General features: G+C 40.5%; 1 protein-coding gene across 1 annotated transcript; it reads right to left on the minus strand.

Annotated features, from left to right (window-relative positions):
* Nucleotides 1-15,610: 15,610 nt before the first annotated feature.
* Nucleotides 15,611-16,243, minus strand: LOC123943495 (tubulin alpha chain-like; the record flags this gene model as incomplete). Its single annotated transcript, XM_046007796.1, has 1 exon — nt 15,611-16,243. A coding segment is annotated over one exon (633 nt), but the record flags the coding sequence as incomplete, so codon positions are not given.
* Between the last annotated feature and the right edge of the window lie 201 nt (nt 16,244-16,444).

Below are 16,444 nucleotides of genomic sequence, written 5' to 3' on the forward strand. Positions count from 1 at the left end.
GGGAAAACATTTACTCTGGTAAAATGGGAGTGATTTTTTTTTTCCTTTTTTCAGAAATAAAAGTACTTTTAATGATGACTAGAAGCTCCACTCAAAGGATTTTAAATAAATGTCGAAACCAATCAAAAACTGGGTAGGGGTATATATTTGTATTATCTCAAGACTTTTCCTCCTACAAAAGGGCTCCCTGCAGAATACTTCTAAATGGTGAACTCCCCTGGTGCATTTAAACAGTGTTTACAGATCATTAACTACTCACAAAAAGCCTGGTGCAGAAAAACTGCCCAAGTATGAGAATCTCTCATTGACAAACCAAAATGTAAGGGAAGGATGCCTGAGAGATGGAATTCAGTTTGCCAGAAATGAATTTTCATAAGGAATTTTGGAACATGTGTATGTCGATAAGCCATTCTTACATAACATTTCCTCCTTGCCTGCAAACAGAATCCAACTTTTAAGAACATTTTAATTATTTGTTTATTTAATACAATTTTCTAATTGAAGTATGGTTGACATGCAATGTTACACTAGTTTTCAGGTGCACACCATAGTGATTCGACAAGTCTGTATGTTACGTTGTCTTCACCAACTGTCACCATGCAAAGCTATTACAATACCATTGACTATATTCTCTATGCTGTATCTTTTATCCCCTTGATTTACACATTCCATAACTGGAAACCTGGACATCCTCCTCCCCTTCACCCATTTTGTCCATCCCTCCCCCTTCTGGGAACTGTCAGTTTCTTTTCTGTAGAACACTATTTTTTTTTTTTCAGCGTAACAGTATTCATTGTTTTTGCACAACACCCAGTGCTCCATGCAAAACGTGCCCTCCCCATTACCCACCACCTGTTCCCCCAACCTCCCACCCCTGACCCTTCAAAACCCTCAGGTTGTTTTTCAGAGTCCATAGTCCCTTATGGTTCGCCTCCCCTTCCAATTTTTTTTTTTAATAAACATATAATGTATTTTTATCCCCAGGGGTACAGGTCTGTGAATCGCCAGGTTTACACACTTCACAGCACTCACGATAGCACATACCCTCCCCAATGTCCATAACCCCCTCCCTCTCTCCCAACCCCACCTCTCCCCAGCAACCCCCAGTTTGTTTTGTGAGATTAAGAGTCATTTATGGTTTGTCTCCCTCCCAATCCCATCTTGTTTCATTTATTCTTCTCCTATCCCCCTAACCCCCCATGTTGCTTCTCCATGTCCTCATATCAGGGAGATCATATGATAGTTGTCTTTCTCCGATTGACTTATTTCACTAAGCATGATACCCTCTAGTTCCATCCACGTCGTCGCAAATGGCAAGATTTCATTTCTTTTGATGGCTGCATAGTATTCCATTGTGTATATATACCACATCTTCTTTATCCATTCATCTGTTGATGGACATCTAGGTTCTTTCCATAGTTTGGCTATTGTAGACATTGCTGCTATAAACATTCGGGTACACGTGCCCCTTCGGATGACTATGTTTGTATCTTTAGGGTAAATACCCAGTAGTGCAATTGCTGGGTCATAGGGTAGTTCTATTTTCAACATTTTGAGGAACCTCCATGCTGTTTTCCAGAGTGGTTGCACCAGCTTGCATTCCCACCAACAGTGGAGGAGGGTTCCCCTTTCTCCACATCCTCGCCAGCATCTGTCATTTCCTGACTTGTTAATTTTAGCCATTCTGACTGGTGTGAGGTGATATCTCATTGTGGTTTTGATTTGTATTTCCCTGATGCCGAGTGACGTGGAGCACTTTTTCATGTGTCTGTTGGCCATCTGGATGTCTTCTTTGCAGAAATGTCTGTTCATGTCCTCTGCCCATTTCTTGATTGGATTGTTTGTTCTTTGGGTGTTGAGTTTGCTAAGTTCCTTATAGATTTTGGATACTAGCCCTTTATCTGATATGTCGTTTGCAAATATCTTCTCCCATTCTGTCAGTTGTCTTTTGGTTTTGTTAACTGTTTCCTTTGCTGTGCAGAAGCTTTTGATCTTGATGAAATCCCAATAGTTCATTTTTGCCCTTGCTTCCCTTGCCTTTGCCGTTTGTAGAACACTATTTTTAATGACAAAGTATTTGAGCATTATATAAAAATATTAAAACTCACTAAACTATGACCCAGGTGTTGGTGTTTAGGTGGTCGTCAAGGTTTTTTTTTTTAATTCAATAAATATTATTAATATCCAGGTGCACAGAGTTTTGTCCAGGTTTCTGTAAGATTCTTTAGTATTGACTTGTAAGAGTAGAATTCATGGCTACAACACACAGAGTTTTTATGTTCTCAATTTAAATGGTTCAAATACTTCTAAAAAAGATAGTTCTAACATCCGTTTCCTTTACTACAATAGTTTTATCACTATCACTTTATCTTCACCAGGAATGAGTATGAACATTTTAAGAATGGCTCCTAATATTTTGGTTGGAAATATTACCTCTTGTTATTTATTTGAAAACAGTCTGAAAATAAACTAAATTGAAAAGTTTATTATTTTAATTAGCAATTTGCATTTCTTCACTTAAACTGCTTTGTCCTTGCAGTATTTTCCTGATGCAAATCTCAGTATTTTTCCTATTGATTTGTATGAGCTCTTCACATATTAAGGATAACACTTTTCCTTTCATATCAGTTACAAATGTTTTTTTGTTTTTTCCCTAGTTAGGTGTTTGCAATTTAATTTTGTTAGCAAGATTTTTAATGTGTGCTTTTGATTTTTTTTTCAATTTTGACTTAGAAAATCCTTTCCCAAGAAACTACACTAAAACGTTACATGAAAACTGATTGATGTTTTCATCAATTGTTTTCGATGTTCTTTAAAAAAATTCCATTACCAGCTGGGTGAGTAGGATTGCTTTCCTAATCTCTCTAAAACTGTTTCCTCTTCTATAGTATGAAAATTATAACTTTTGTCCCAAGTTCTAGACCTTTCATGAAATGATATTTGAAAGCTCTCTGTCCTCAGAAGTTGATAAAAATAAAAACTCAAAAATATTTATTATTAGCACTGATGAATCTGACAGTCCAGAAAGTTTCAGCATATTTTGGCCAAGCCAAACAACACAAAACGCATGTTCAATAGCTTTCAACAGTGTAGAAGTTAGTATTTGGCTTTGGCCAAATGGAAAATAACTAAATTTTATAGGAGCGTCTTCTTTGAACTGAATTTCATGATGACCTTTACCCTTGCGGGTTTGTTTTTTTTTTTCCAAAACCCTTCTCAACAAAATGTGTAATAAGAGGCTAATGTGTCTCTGAGCTGAACAGAATCTTTGAAACTCTTTGCACTATGATCTTGGGAAAAGGTTTTCTCCCTCTGAGCCACGGCCCTTGCCCCCACCTTGCTGCTGTGGTTTAATATGGCTTGGACCGTCTCCTCATATCCCCAGCTCCTATATGAATCATTTTCACCACTGAGTTCTGATCATTATACACAAGGTCACTTTTTAATTAGAACAATATAGTAAAACATATGCTCAGAAGATAAATGAGGTACAAAGTTAGCCGTGCTACAGTGAACCCTTTTATTGGAAAGCCCTTAAAAATAATAAGCGTCCTGTATAGTCCAGGGGCCTTTGCAACATATTTCAGGACAGCCAAGTGCCTGCCATAGTGAATGAATATCCTGTTAGAGTGAACAATCATTTGGCAGCATAGGTTATTTTAATGGACACATCACTTTAAACGAAGCTTTCACCATCTGTTCTGCCCTCTAATTACAGATGCAAAAAGAACATAATTCACAATTGCATCATAAAAAAGTAAGATATAAGTGATTTAAATGCATGTGTGCCTTCCTTATTCAATGCGGCATGCAGCTGTTATGTTGTTTTCATGTTTCAAACACAAATGAGGCTGGAAATCGCTCTTCTCTGATGCAGTGAATTCCCTGATACAGGACATTTGGGGGGGAGGCGAATAAAGGCAAAAGTGTGTGTTTCCACACAAAACTCTGTGATCGGCTAGCCATGTGTGATGGAGTGCATGTTTGGCGGGGAAATCTAATTTCCAGTCGGCTCTTTATTTGGCTTTTCACATCTCAATGCCTGCTCAGGTGCGTGTACTTCTGGAATAACCAACCCGTGTGGGTAGATGCGTTATAACAAAGAAACACTCCTTCACAATCACGTGAGCATGCTGGTTACCCTAACAGCAAAGAGGCGACTCTTGGCATAAGCCCATATTATGTATAAGAGATGAATCCTTTCTGATTTCCCAAGACTAAGACTAAAACTCTTTGGAGCTTTAAGCAGAAAGATGGAACCCCTTCCCTCTCCCCTCATGTCTCAAAAATACTTCAAGAGTCCCTTGTAGATTTACAAGTTAATGATTACTCATTTGGGGAAGGATATCTAAACACGCCAGCTTCAAGGTGAACTGTACTGTTCATTGAGAATGTCAATGTGAAAAGTCCACTGATACTTAGTACCAACACAATGGCAATGTAGCCAGAATACCATGTTGCTTCTCTCTCTTTTTTTTAATTAAGATTTTATTTATTTATTTGACAGAGAGATCACAAGTAGGCAAAGAGGCAGGCAGAGAGAGAGAGGGTGGGGAAGCAGGCTCCCTGCTGAGCAAAGAGCCTGATGCGGGGCTCCATCCTAGGACCCTGGGATCTTGACCTGAGCCCAAGGCAGAGGCTTTAACCCACTGAGCCACCCAGGCACCCCCAATGTTGCTTCTTAAAGAAACTTTGTTAAATTCACCCTAGATATGCTCCATTTGTTTTCAAACAATGAAATTGCATAGTCAAATGAAGTTTATTTTAATAGAGTAAAATATTCATTTCTGAGGGCTAAACACTGGGGGATGGTGCTAAAAAAATTAATTAATTGGTGAAAAGAGTGCAAACAAATGGCTTAAAAAGCCATGCAGATTATTTAAAATTCCATGTTGTACCCCTGTCAGAGATGGGGAAACACTGGCCCACAGAGTACTTCTGTCGGCTTTTCCATAGTCTTGCTAAGAATGATTTACACTTTCCATAGTCATTACTAATAGACAGGTGTTTTGAACGTGTCTGTTAAGTAGTTTTAAAATCCATCCTTCCCCAAAAATAAATTTACATTTCTTTTTTTTTTTAAATTTACATTTCTAATATGCCTGGTAACTGTTCTATATTTTTTGTCACAGATTATTCAGAGATAAACAATAGTTAGGATAATCTAAACATCAATATTGCAATTATTGTATTCAAAACATATAATTTATAAAACCATTTATTGTATATGTATACACAACAAATACACAAACTTATAAATGTATACCTTCGGCATAGATATTTGTATATGTACAATAGCCATGGTATTCAGCAAAACATAATTCATCCAGATTGATTGCTTACATACAGCAATGTTTCCTATTGGTCAATGCCTCTGCAGAACTAATTGTTATCTATTTGTACATCACCTCTACACACTATCAACAATAAATTAAAGTAGATTGCTAATCAAGGTTATCCTTGAGTGATTATAACAAAATAATCCTTTTTATACAGTTTTTCAAAATTTTAAAATTCTGTTTTGAGGATTTATAATATTTAAGTACTGAGAAAATGTATATTTTAAAACTCCAAACAGAAAAAACTTTGAGTGTTACAATATTCTAATCCATTTCAAACTTACTATTGCATTCATATTTTTCTGAGACCCAGTTCTAATTGGTGTAGACCTGGTTTATGATTTCTCTGTGTGTCACAGAAAACTTGATTACACATGGATTCAGATTAGAAGTAACCAATCAATTCATTATATCAATTAATTCATAAAATAGCTTGAAAATGATCATTATTTATTTTTTAAAAATCACTGTTTTTAAGGAAAACATAGCACACAATCAGAAATTCCCATCAAAGTCACTTGATACTCTTGTTTAAGAAAGCACTAATGGGAGCTGCCTGGGTGACTCATTTAGTTAAGTGACCAACTCTGGATTTTGACTCAGTTCATGATCTCAAGGTTGTGAGATTAAGACCTGCCTTGGGCTGGATGTGGAGGCTGCTTATGATTCTCTCCCGCTCTTACTCTGTAGCCTACCCCTTCCATCTGAAAGAAAACAACAGGAAGGAAGGAAGGAAGAAAGGAAGGAAAGAAAGAAAAAGAAAGAAGAAAGAAAAAAAGAAAGAAAGAAAGGAGGGGGTGGGGGAAGGAAGGAAGAGAGAGAGAAAGAGAAAGATTTCTTTTTTTAACATGGTTTTTAAATACATTTAATTTAAAGGAAAAATGATTCGTGAAAAAAGTTTTTGGCCAACCATAAATTTAGTTTCAGTTTAGACATTTCAGAGCTATTACTCTGCCTGCCTCTCTGCTTACTTGTGATCTCTGTCTCTCAGATAAATAAATAAAATCTTTTTAAAAAAAAAATCTTCCACTAAGGCCACACAACCAAGTGTACTATTGATGTTAGTCATGGAACTATGGCCATCATTTTGGTCACTGGTATCCAATGACATGTAAGGGTATGTGGATACAAGTGATGATGGTGGTGATGATGGTGGTGATGGTGATGATGATGGTGATATTTAACACTATAAAACTGCCATGTGCCAAGTTCTTTTCTAATTATTTCCCTTTTTAAAAATTATCCCATTATATCCTCTCAACAACCCTATGAGGAAGCCACTGACCTACTAGAAAGGACATAACTACCAAATTGAGAACTCAAAAGAACAGCACTGGTTATATGAAAATCTTCAGCAACTTAAATCAGCTCACCTAGACCAGCCTTAATCCCTTCCATTCTTGCTTGGCTAGGAAGAACGGAGGCAAAGAGTTCCTGATATATTTCAAAATCAATTGAAATAAAAAAATACTATTTTAATTATATTGATATATAGACAGTATATATACTCAGTGGCCCACTTTGCAAGAATCAAAATAGAAGACAAGTCAACATATGTATCTGGTAACAGTGAAAAGAAAACAAAAACTGAAATGCAGCATCTCTGTTCTCAAGAACACCAAAAGTAGTTCAATCACCATGCACCTGTTATATGAAAGGCACTGAGTCACACATTGCAGAGACAAGAAAGAATTGATATCCCTCCTCAAGGAGCTTACCATCCAGCACAAACATGAACTCACAGAGCTACAACAATATGAGGCTGAAAGATATACTATTTCTAATCAATGAAATGGAAAATACCAAATTACTTTCCTTTTCCTTTTAAAGCTATTTCACAAAAGTTTTCCCAACCAGATGGGTGTCCTCCCTCCTGCTGGGCTTTCATAATTATTTGGAACTCTTTTAAAACTTGTTCTTCACTGGATGGAGACTGCCTGCGCCTTGACTTTCACATCTGAGAAATGGGGTATTGAATAATAGTTTCATAGGGTTATTGTCAGCATTAAATGACAGCCAAATGTGCAGAATAGTTCCTGGAACATAAAAGCCACTCAGTTAATAATAACTAGTGTCAATATGATGATGGTCATTAATTACTATTAATGTATATATAATATATATAATATATAACCATTGTTACTATTACTACCCACCTCTACACCTAACTTCCTGACCAGATTTATAAACTTCCCATGATCTTATCCAAAGAGCTTCTAGAAGGCTGCATTAGGTATTTTATGTGTTTTCTCAAGTGAGAATAATGAAGGACATGGTAAATGCTAATTAACATCCAGAGGCAAAGCATGCACTGAGCTCTAGAGAGATCAAGGAAGGCTTGCTAAAGAATGTGAGTTGAAATGTATGAAAAGAAAATGTAAGATACCTTGTTCTGGGTGGAAAAGCAAGCATGAGGCACAAGCCATGGGAGCATAAGTAGAAGAGAGATGACTGGAGCAGAGAATCGGGGATGAAAAACAAACTCAGAAGGGTATAGTGGTAATTCAGACAGGACCATTTGAGAGGATAGCACAGGAATAGAGAGGATAGCATCAGGACATAGAAGTGAGAAAGATTCAATGGGACCCCATCGCTGTTAGCACAAAGGAAACAAGAGAGAAAGAGAAGGCAAAATTCAGAGATGCAACTAAACTTCCGAGTCTGAATAACAAAGATAATGATCATCATACAAATAGGCAAATGAAGGAGGTAGCAGAGCCCATTTTTCTAAAGGGAGACAGGAATTGAGTTTGAGATATGCCAAGTTTCAGGTTCCTAGGTCATTGAAGTGAATGTGTTTATGAAGTTACTATCACATGAGGTTGAAACACTGAGGCACAAAACAAGGCTACAGAGTACTAGAAACAATGGTTACTCCTTAATTCAAGGGATCCATGTCCTTGGCATCAAGGTGCCCAAGTAATCACATGACCTCAACAGAAGTCTTTGGTGCCAACATCAATGAGAAGAGGGACAAAACAAACACAACCATTCTTTTCCTGATTATGTTCCTGTGGCCTTGGTTCTATAAGGACCCAGGGCATGAGGGTTACTGCTGTGCTCTGCACAGAGGGAGTTCTTCAGTCTTTGGATGGAAAACAACATCTCTTCCTTTCATTCGCAGGGATAGTCTAGTTCTAGGAGACAAAGACAAGGAGGTACAAAGAAAGGCCTTGCTGACTCAAGCTGGTTCCCAATACACACACCAGTTTCACAACGTGGCCCAGAGGCTGTCTCAGCATCAATATAAATGGATTGACATACTCATTTTACCTACAAGAAAGGTTTTAGAGCCTGCAAAGGAAAATAGGGTTTTGTCAGAAAGTAAGACTTTTGATAAGCCAGAGCACAAATGTTTATTTAAAAGGATTCTTAAACTCTGATTCAGACTGGGAGATTCAGGCCAGTTGCTGAATCCCATGGGGGCATCCACATGCAGAGGTCTCTGCCTGGAAAGTCCTTTTTTAATGGTGTGTTTACAAAACTTTGTGTTCTCAAGTAGAACTAAGAAAACTCCAAAGATATACCAATTCTAATTCTATGTCCCAAGCCTAAATATGGAGAAGAAATGCTTGGTCATTTATATCCATGAAATTCACTGATTTTTTTTTTTTTTTTAGAGGGGATACCACAGCACCTTAAATTGAGATTATATTCTTCAATGTCCAGTTGTTTTCTTAACCATTGTCTTTTTTCTCCCCCAGGATTACTTACAATGCAGCTCACTGTGAGAAAAAAAGGGATCAAGCGAGAAAGAAAACAAAACAAAACAAAAAAAAGTCATTCAGAGCTGTGTGGTTTGCCCATTTTAAAGATCAGAAAATTGAGGGGTAACATGGTTTTCCAAGCTCAATTAAGAGATCAAAGACTAGCCATGAGGTATTCTCAGGACCCAACCCATGAGTTTTGCCAACTGCCTTGCTGACTTCCCTCAAGGAAAAGGGCAGAAGAAGACATTGGGGACATTTTCAACCCTATGGTTTGCCAGAAACTTCCTGGTGGAAAGTTCTTCCTGTGTTTTGACTCAGGAGATAGAAGTGAAATTGAGTAGGGAAAGAGTAGAAACAAGTCCAGTCACTTCCTGTTGGTGAGAAGATCTGCTCTGAATTCTCATTCTCTGTTATGGACATCTCATGGCACAGAACACCTGTGGGACCACGTAACTTCTCGAAGAGAATGGGCTAGGAGAGGCATCCAAGGACGTGTGAAAGCTGAGCAAATTTTCTAGAAGTTCATATCACATCATCATATGAGAATACCTTAGATAGAGCCTGAACTTCTTTCTTTCCTCCAGCTACAAACTGGGTTTCTATCTGCTCATATGCAACTTTTTTTTCTTGCTACAGAGATGTTCAGCACTTTGTGTTTGAGAGCTGCCAAGAGACATTTTCTGTTTGAGAGCCCAGGGGATGCAGGGTGAAGAAAACCCAGAGGAATGTCCAAAAGTCCAGAGGAATGAAGGGCCCTAAGGCTCTGGGAAGAGGAAGGGGACAATTGACCAGGCAGGGGACATCATTAGATTCCTACTGCTGTTTTCCCAGGAGCCAGATCTGGGAGATGACAATGGATATGGCATTCTGACATAACTTATGGTTTCTGGAAACAACCAAGGCTCTACTGAAGTATAAATGACCATAAGTATACACCGGAAAGAGTGAATTCAGGAATTCCAAAAGTAAAGACAAAAGGCCATTGGAGAAATTCTCCTTCTTCAAAACATGATGCCCTTACCAATAAGTCAAAATTATTGCCACATACCATTGAAAAGCAAACCAGGGGTAAGTTCAAAACAGGTGCTGTTAAGTTCACAAGGAAATCCCTAAGCTACAGCCCTCACCCAAAGAGGTTAAATTCATGTGAAGGGGAAACTAGTCCATAAGTATTCCGTTTTCAAGATACTTGTTTTCCAACTTGCAACCAGTCATTTTAGAGTAAATTTTATACCTAAAAGATTCACAGAAAGGATCTGATCTCAGAATTTTCCCATTAATGAAGATATCTTTAAATCCTAGCCTCGGCCAATGTTCTCTAAAAACAATGATAGTTGAGTTGTATAGAATAAAGCTTTTGAAATAATTTGGATGAATAATTTCCAAAATATATACTCAAATGATGCAAAGAAATGTCATAAGTAGAAGACTCTAAACTCAGAAACCTGATAGGGAACTGGGAAGGAAAACTGGGCCAAAAGTTAGAGCTGAACTGATGTATGATTGATCTGAGTTCCACTGTTGGCGTTTAAATAGAACTTTCCTCTGGCATTCATGTCTCTAATTTTTCTTCAGCTTGAACAGAAAGGACCAGTAGGTATTTCAACTAACACCTGTTTCTTTCTCTGCCATAAAACACTCAGAGAGCTCTTTAGAACCTAGACACTCTAAGGCTCCTAGAGTCCACTCTGAAGACAAGAAGGTCTGATTAGAGAGAGATGCTTATCACTGGGGTGGCTCAGATCTGATCCTCCAATAAAGCCTCTTTAGACAGATCCAAAATGGCACTATGCAGCCAGGAGATTTAGGATGATATTCGGGGAAGGTGACCCTCTCCAGCCAATTGAACTTGGTCAGAAGCCATCAAATCCAAATGGGTTCTGTGTTCTATAGTTTAAATTTTTTCTTCCCTAACATGAAAAAAAGGAAAAAAAAAAAGGTTAACCTGTGCTAATGCCAGTCACATAAAAACAAATGATCGTGACAGCCCAACATAATAGACCACACAGCTAACGTGCTCCTTCCTTCCCCACATAGAATTCTTGAAGTCTCGCATTCTACCCAAGTGCTTGTCTTTGTCTTCTTACAAAATGTTCCCAGGAAAGCATTTTACTCTCTGGTCTATGACAACCAGAAAGATACCAGAGTGGTTTTTAAAAGTCCTTTAAATCATTTAATTGTACATGATTCTCAGTCTTGCTTCCTGCATCCTTTCCTCCAGCCCCCACTCTAGGACCATTTCCAGAATCTCAAGAAAATAAAAGAAACCACTGTGACCAAGCTGGAATGCATGAAAACCATACCACTCCTCACAGAGGATAAGGGACAGATCCCACGACTCTGTACTTGTGCCTGTCCCCTCCTCTGCCCTCCAGCCACACGGCCACTCTACGCCTTCCTTGTTCTCCCAGGTCGGCTCTACCCTTGCTCCCTGGCCAAAGGGAACAGAGTTATATCTCCTGGGGCCATGATGTGAGGCCTGGGAGGAAATGTTGTCTTTGGGGAAATAGCAAAATTGTGTGACTACATTAAAGTCAACACTATTTATCTTCACCCCTTGTCCTAGGGGCTGACAAAGGGACACCACTGTTAGGCCCAACCCCCCTGCACAGCTGTAATGGAAAGGAGGCAGGGACTTGTACTTTCAAGTGTCAGACCTTTTGTGCCTGACTACTAGTTTATGAGGCTGATGTCAAGCATTGCAGTCAATGAAGTCTTTGTCCTAGGTGTACAGGGCAGGACAGTGGAAAAACTGCCCCCTCTCATATCCCAGACCCATCCATCTTCCCTTCCCCCTGCTTCTCAACTTTTCCGTCTCTTGAACCGACAGAGAGAGGATCCCTCCTGGGTTAATGTACTGGAAAATTGCTCTGCATGTTTATGAGGGGGTCCCTTCCAAATGAAAGAGAAAAGGAAAGGGGGAAAAAAACAGGGAAGAAGAGTCATTTTTCCCACTGAACTCATTGGCCTTATGCTTGTGGGTCTGACCCTGATTAAGAAAATCTCAATGCCTTGCTAGCAGGTTTATTGTCAAGTTTGGCAGAACGCACTTCCGATTGAATTTTTTTTTTATTTTTTATAATCACAGAGTGGTTTTGAACAGCTCCTATCAGCCATCCCACCACCAACTACACACACACACACACACACACACACACACACACACACACACACCCCCAAGCCCTTGTCTTTGAAGACGTCGCCTCCATGCTCATCTACTCTGCCCTGAGGATCTGATTTCCCCAAGGCAATCCCCTCTAAAGAGCAAACGTGTTGTTTTCATACAGTTATATGGTTGGACTGTGGGAACTTTGCTGTGGACGTGGAGCCCAGAAGAGGCTGCCTTCCCTGATATCACATATTTGCTTATTTTAACTTTTTTCCCCTTAGCTAACATCAATATCCTCTATCTCCAACCTCTTTCCTCAGCTCCGGAATTTTATTCCATTCATGAAAGGCTTCATAGGCTACAGCAGATTGGTGGAAATGGCTAAGGCATCACAACACACCAATGATGCCTGCTCCTGGCTGCAGTGGCACGGAGAGATTTTTTTTCCCAAAACCCAACAGAATCCTTCCAGAAATATCTGAAGAAAAATCATGAGAAATGCAAACACCCAAAATCTGGATAGTTGTAACTCGGGCAAAATGCACCGTGGGGAAGCCAACAGACACAGGGCCAGCGTTCTTCAAAAGAAAGAAGAAAAAGAATTTCGCACCTCAGAGCATTTTCTTCTCCAACCCGTTTTCCAGAAATTGCTTTATGCTTCCATTGATCATTACTTGGGCCAGAGAAATTGAAGGTGGAAGAGAGTGACACATAAGAGCCTCAATTCTTCGGTGTTGGGAGGAGAAAAAACTAGGGTTTGGTTTTGTTTCTGTTTTTGTTTTTTTAAGGGAAATCTGTGGAAAGGACATGAAAGTGACTCAAAGAAAAAAGGTTAATGAAAGAGTGGAATTAAGGTTTTGTCCTCAGCCTCCCCTCATTTGTGAGTCCTGTCCTTAGTTTGAATTTCAGACACCAATCTGCAACAAGTACGATAGGATATTACAATTTCCGGGCAACTGTATTCTGTGAAGTCCAAAGTCGAACAGTTTCTGTGAAACGATTTGACTCGGGCATGTAAAGAATTCCTAGGGTTGTTGTTGTGTTTTGTTTTGCTTTGGTTATCTTTGCCATTCCATATTTCTCCTCAATCCACATCTTTTTTTTCCTGCAGAAATGGGGTGAAGCTGACAAATCATGTCCAGGCAAGGGGGGGGTCATTAAGTCTCAAACGAATGTTAATAGGAACCCCTAATCCTTAGCCTGTCCCTTTCTGTAGAAGGAGGTCAGAAGTGGTTGGACTTCATGCCTATTTCTTAAAGACCCTTAACAAGCAGATGTTACTGTAACATGCTCAGGAAATCAAGCATAAATATGACCCCTGCCCCGGCTGTCAGCTGATCCACTGAGTCTCTTAGAAATATACTCTTAACTTTTCTAAATTCCCACTCTTTCCCACCATCCTCCTTCACCCGGCTGGGCGCCCCTGCCTCCGATTTCTATGCCTGTGGTTCCTGCCCTGTCACTTGCACAGTTGCGCTCAGTGTGACCTTTCTCTTCACAGAGGTCAAAGGCCTGAGACCTCAGGCCGGCCTCTTTTCTTGCTAAAGGCCAGCTGATGAATCATTCCCAACTTGAAGGGAACAGAGGAGAGGGGAGGGCTCCGCAGGCCTTTGAGAGAAACAACTGTGGCCTATACATCAGCATTTACACTGTTCTGACACTTTCAAAACTCACGTTCCTCTCTGGGAACCACAGAAAGAAGGGACCAGAGGAGGGGACGGAGAGGTCTCACTGACTGGGATGAAATAAATAAGAATGGAAGATCCGAGAGCGTGAGGCCAAGCTTCAGGATTGCGTACTGGGAGACAATCCAGAAGGAAATCCAGAAGGAAAGAGAGAAAGAGAGAGAGGAGAGAAATGAGTGTTATTACACACACACACACACACACACACACACACATTCTTACACCCCCAGATTTCCGTGGGATCATAGTCACTTTGCCCAAAACCATAGAAAAAGAGAATGTGTGTGTATTTTTTCCCATTGAATTGAGAATCTGGCCAACGAGTCAACGTTGCTGAACGATTCAGAATTCTATTATTATTTAGAAAAGTATAAGTGGTTTAATGTTTAAAAAAGAAACGATATATTTCTTCTTTAAGGCAACTCCACATGAGGTTGGGAGGGAGGGATGGGGTTGGAAGCGGGGATGGCTGCCTAAAATACCTAAAAGCTACTTCATTTTTCACTGACCTATTCTTATTGTAAAGCTCTTGTTTTCACTTTTCCTCTGTAAGCAGTATGTATTTTACTTAAGGTCATTCAGGAAGTCTTTGATAGCCATAGAGCAAGGCTAAGGTTTGGAAATATCCTTGAAGACCATGAAATGCTCCAGGTAAAGCTGACCTACCTTCTTCCCCCTCCCCCTGCCCCAGCCACCACCAAACGAAAGGAACCCAAAAGCATTTCCTAAAAGGGAGCTCTATGGGAACAACGCTGCTTGGGCTTGAGTCTTCCCAACACACAGGTGTGATTCTCTTAGGCCATGTCCAGAAATTCAAAGAGTAACTCCAGAACAAGGGATCACAGCCAACATAACATGTGTTCAGGGAAAAAATAAATTAATTAATTAAATAAAATAAATAAATAAATTTTGGCTCAATTTGTCTTTATCAAAGCTTTTAAAAAATGGCCTCACATCAGCCTTCGTCAACATCAAATTTTTCAAATTAATGTTTTCATTAAAATACAAAATTTAAAAAAAAACAGGAATTGTATTTCCATCTTTGCCTAGAAGTGGGTTAATGTACATACGTATGTTCTTGATCGCTTTCCTTCTCCTTCCTTCCCTTTTTGATTCTTTTCTTTCTCTTCTCCTCTTTTCTGGTAGGGAAATGCGGAGATTGACAAAAGGCTGGGGATGTAGTTTACCAGTTTGTAACAGATAAAAAATATAAAATGAAAAGGTGAGGGAGCTAGTTAAGCTTGGAGTGTCTATTAGTGGGCAAAGCAGCCCAAAATGGCACCTCATCCCTGTTCCTACCAAAACTTCACGTTGTTTCCATCTGAGCTCTTCATAGTTCACCTGCAAACAGCTCAAGACTACGTGCCCTCGCCTCTCTGATGGTTCATCACATGGAAATGTTCACTAACTCAGGAGTTCCCAAACTTGGCTGATCACAGAAACATGGGAACATCCTTAAAATATGCAGATCCGTGGGCCAGATCCCATTTTTGTTAAAGAAGCCTGTGGTTTTGTTAGGGAAGAGGTGTATCCAGTACACAATCCAGAAGATTCTTACCAGTCAGCCAAGGTTGAAATTCCCTTCCCTGAAGACCGGTGTACTGTTATTGTGTACACATGACAGCAGAATGATACTTTCTTTCTTTCTTTCTTTTTTTTTTCTTTTCGCTTGCAACACTGACTGTATTGGTAGGGGGTTAGGGAAACAGTGGAATGAGAAATACAAAACCAGGTAGAGAGACCGGGCGTTGCAGGGGCCAGGACTCCCTAGAACTCCTCACTTTCATCTTCGCCGTCCATAGACTCTGTTCCCACTTCATAATCCTTCTCCAGGGCGGCCAGGTCCTCCCGGGCCTCTGAGAACTCTCCTTCCTCCATGCCCTCGCCCACGTACCAGTGCACAAAGGCCCGTTTGGCATACATCAGGTCAAACTTGTGGTCGAGGCAGGCCCAGGCCTCAGCGATGGCTGTGGTGTTGCTCAGCATGCACACGGCCCGCTGCACCTTGGCCAGGTTGCCGCCGGGCACCACTGTGGGGGGCTGGTAGTTAATGCCAACCTTGAAACCTGTGGGACACCAGTCCACAAACTGGATGGTGCGCTTGGTCTTGATGGTGGCGATGGCGGCGTTCACGTCCTCGGGCACCACTTCCCCGCGGTACAGCATGCAGCAGGCCATGTATTTGCCATGGCGAGGGTCACACTTGACCATCTGGTTGGAGGGCTCGAAGCAGGCGTTGGTGATTTCTGCCACTGACAGCTGCTCATGGTAGCCCGAGGCCACTACACTGTGGGGAAGGAGATCATCGATCTTGTGCTGGAGCGAATCCGAAAACTGACAGACCAGTGCACCGGCCTTCAGGGTTTCCTCATCTTCCACAGCTTTGGGGGTGGCACTGGCTCAGGCTTCACCTCCCTGTTGATGGAGCGCCTTTCTGTCGACTACGGCAAGAAGTCCAAGTTGGAATTTGCCATCTACCCTGCGCCCCAGGTGTCCACGGCCGTGGTGGAGCCCTACAACTCCATCCTGACCACCCACACCACCCTGGAGCACTCGGACTGTGCCTTCATGGTGGACAACGAGGCCATCTACGACATATGC

The sequence above is a fragment of the Meles meles genome, chromosome 6 (assembly GCF_922984935.1).
Source record: "Meles meles chromosome 6, mMelMel3.1 paternal haplotype, whole genome shotgun sequence".
In the NCBI taxonomy this organism is placed as follows: Eukaryota; Metazoa; Chordata; class Mammalia; order Carnivora; family Mustelidae; genus Meles; species Meles meles.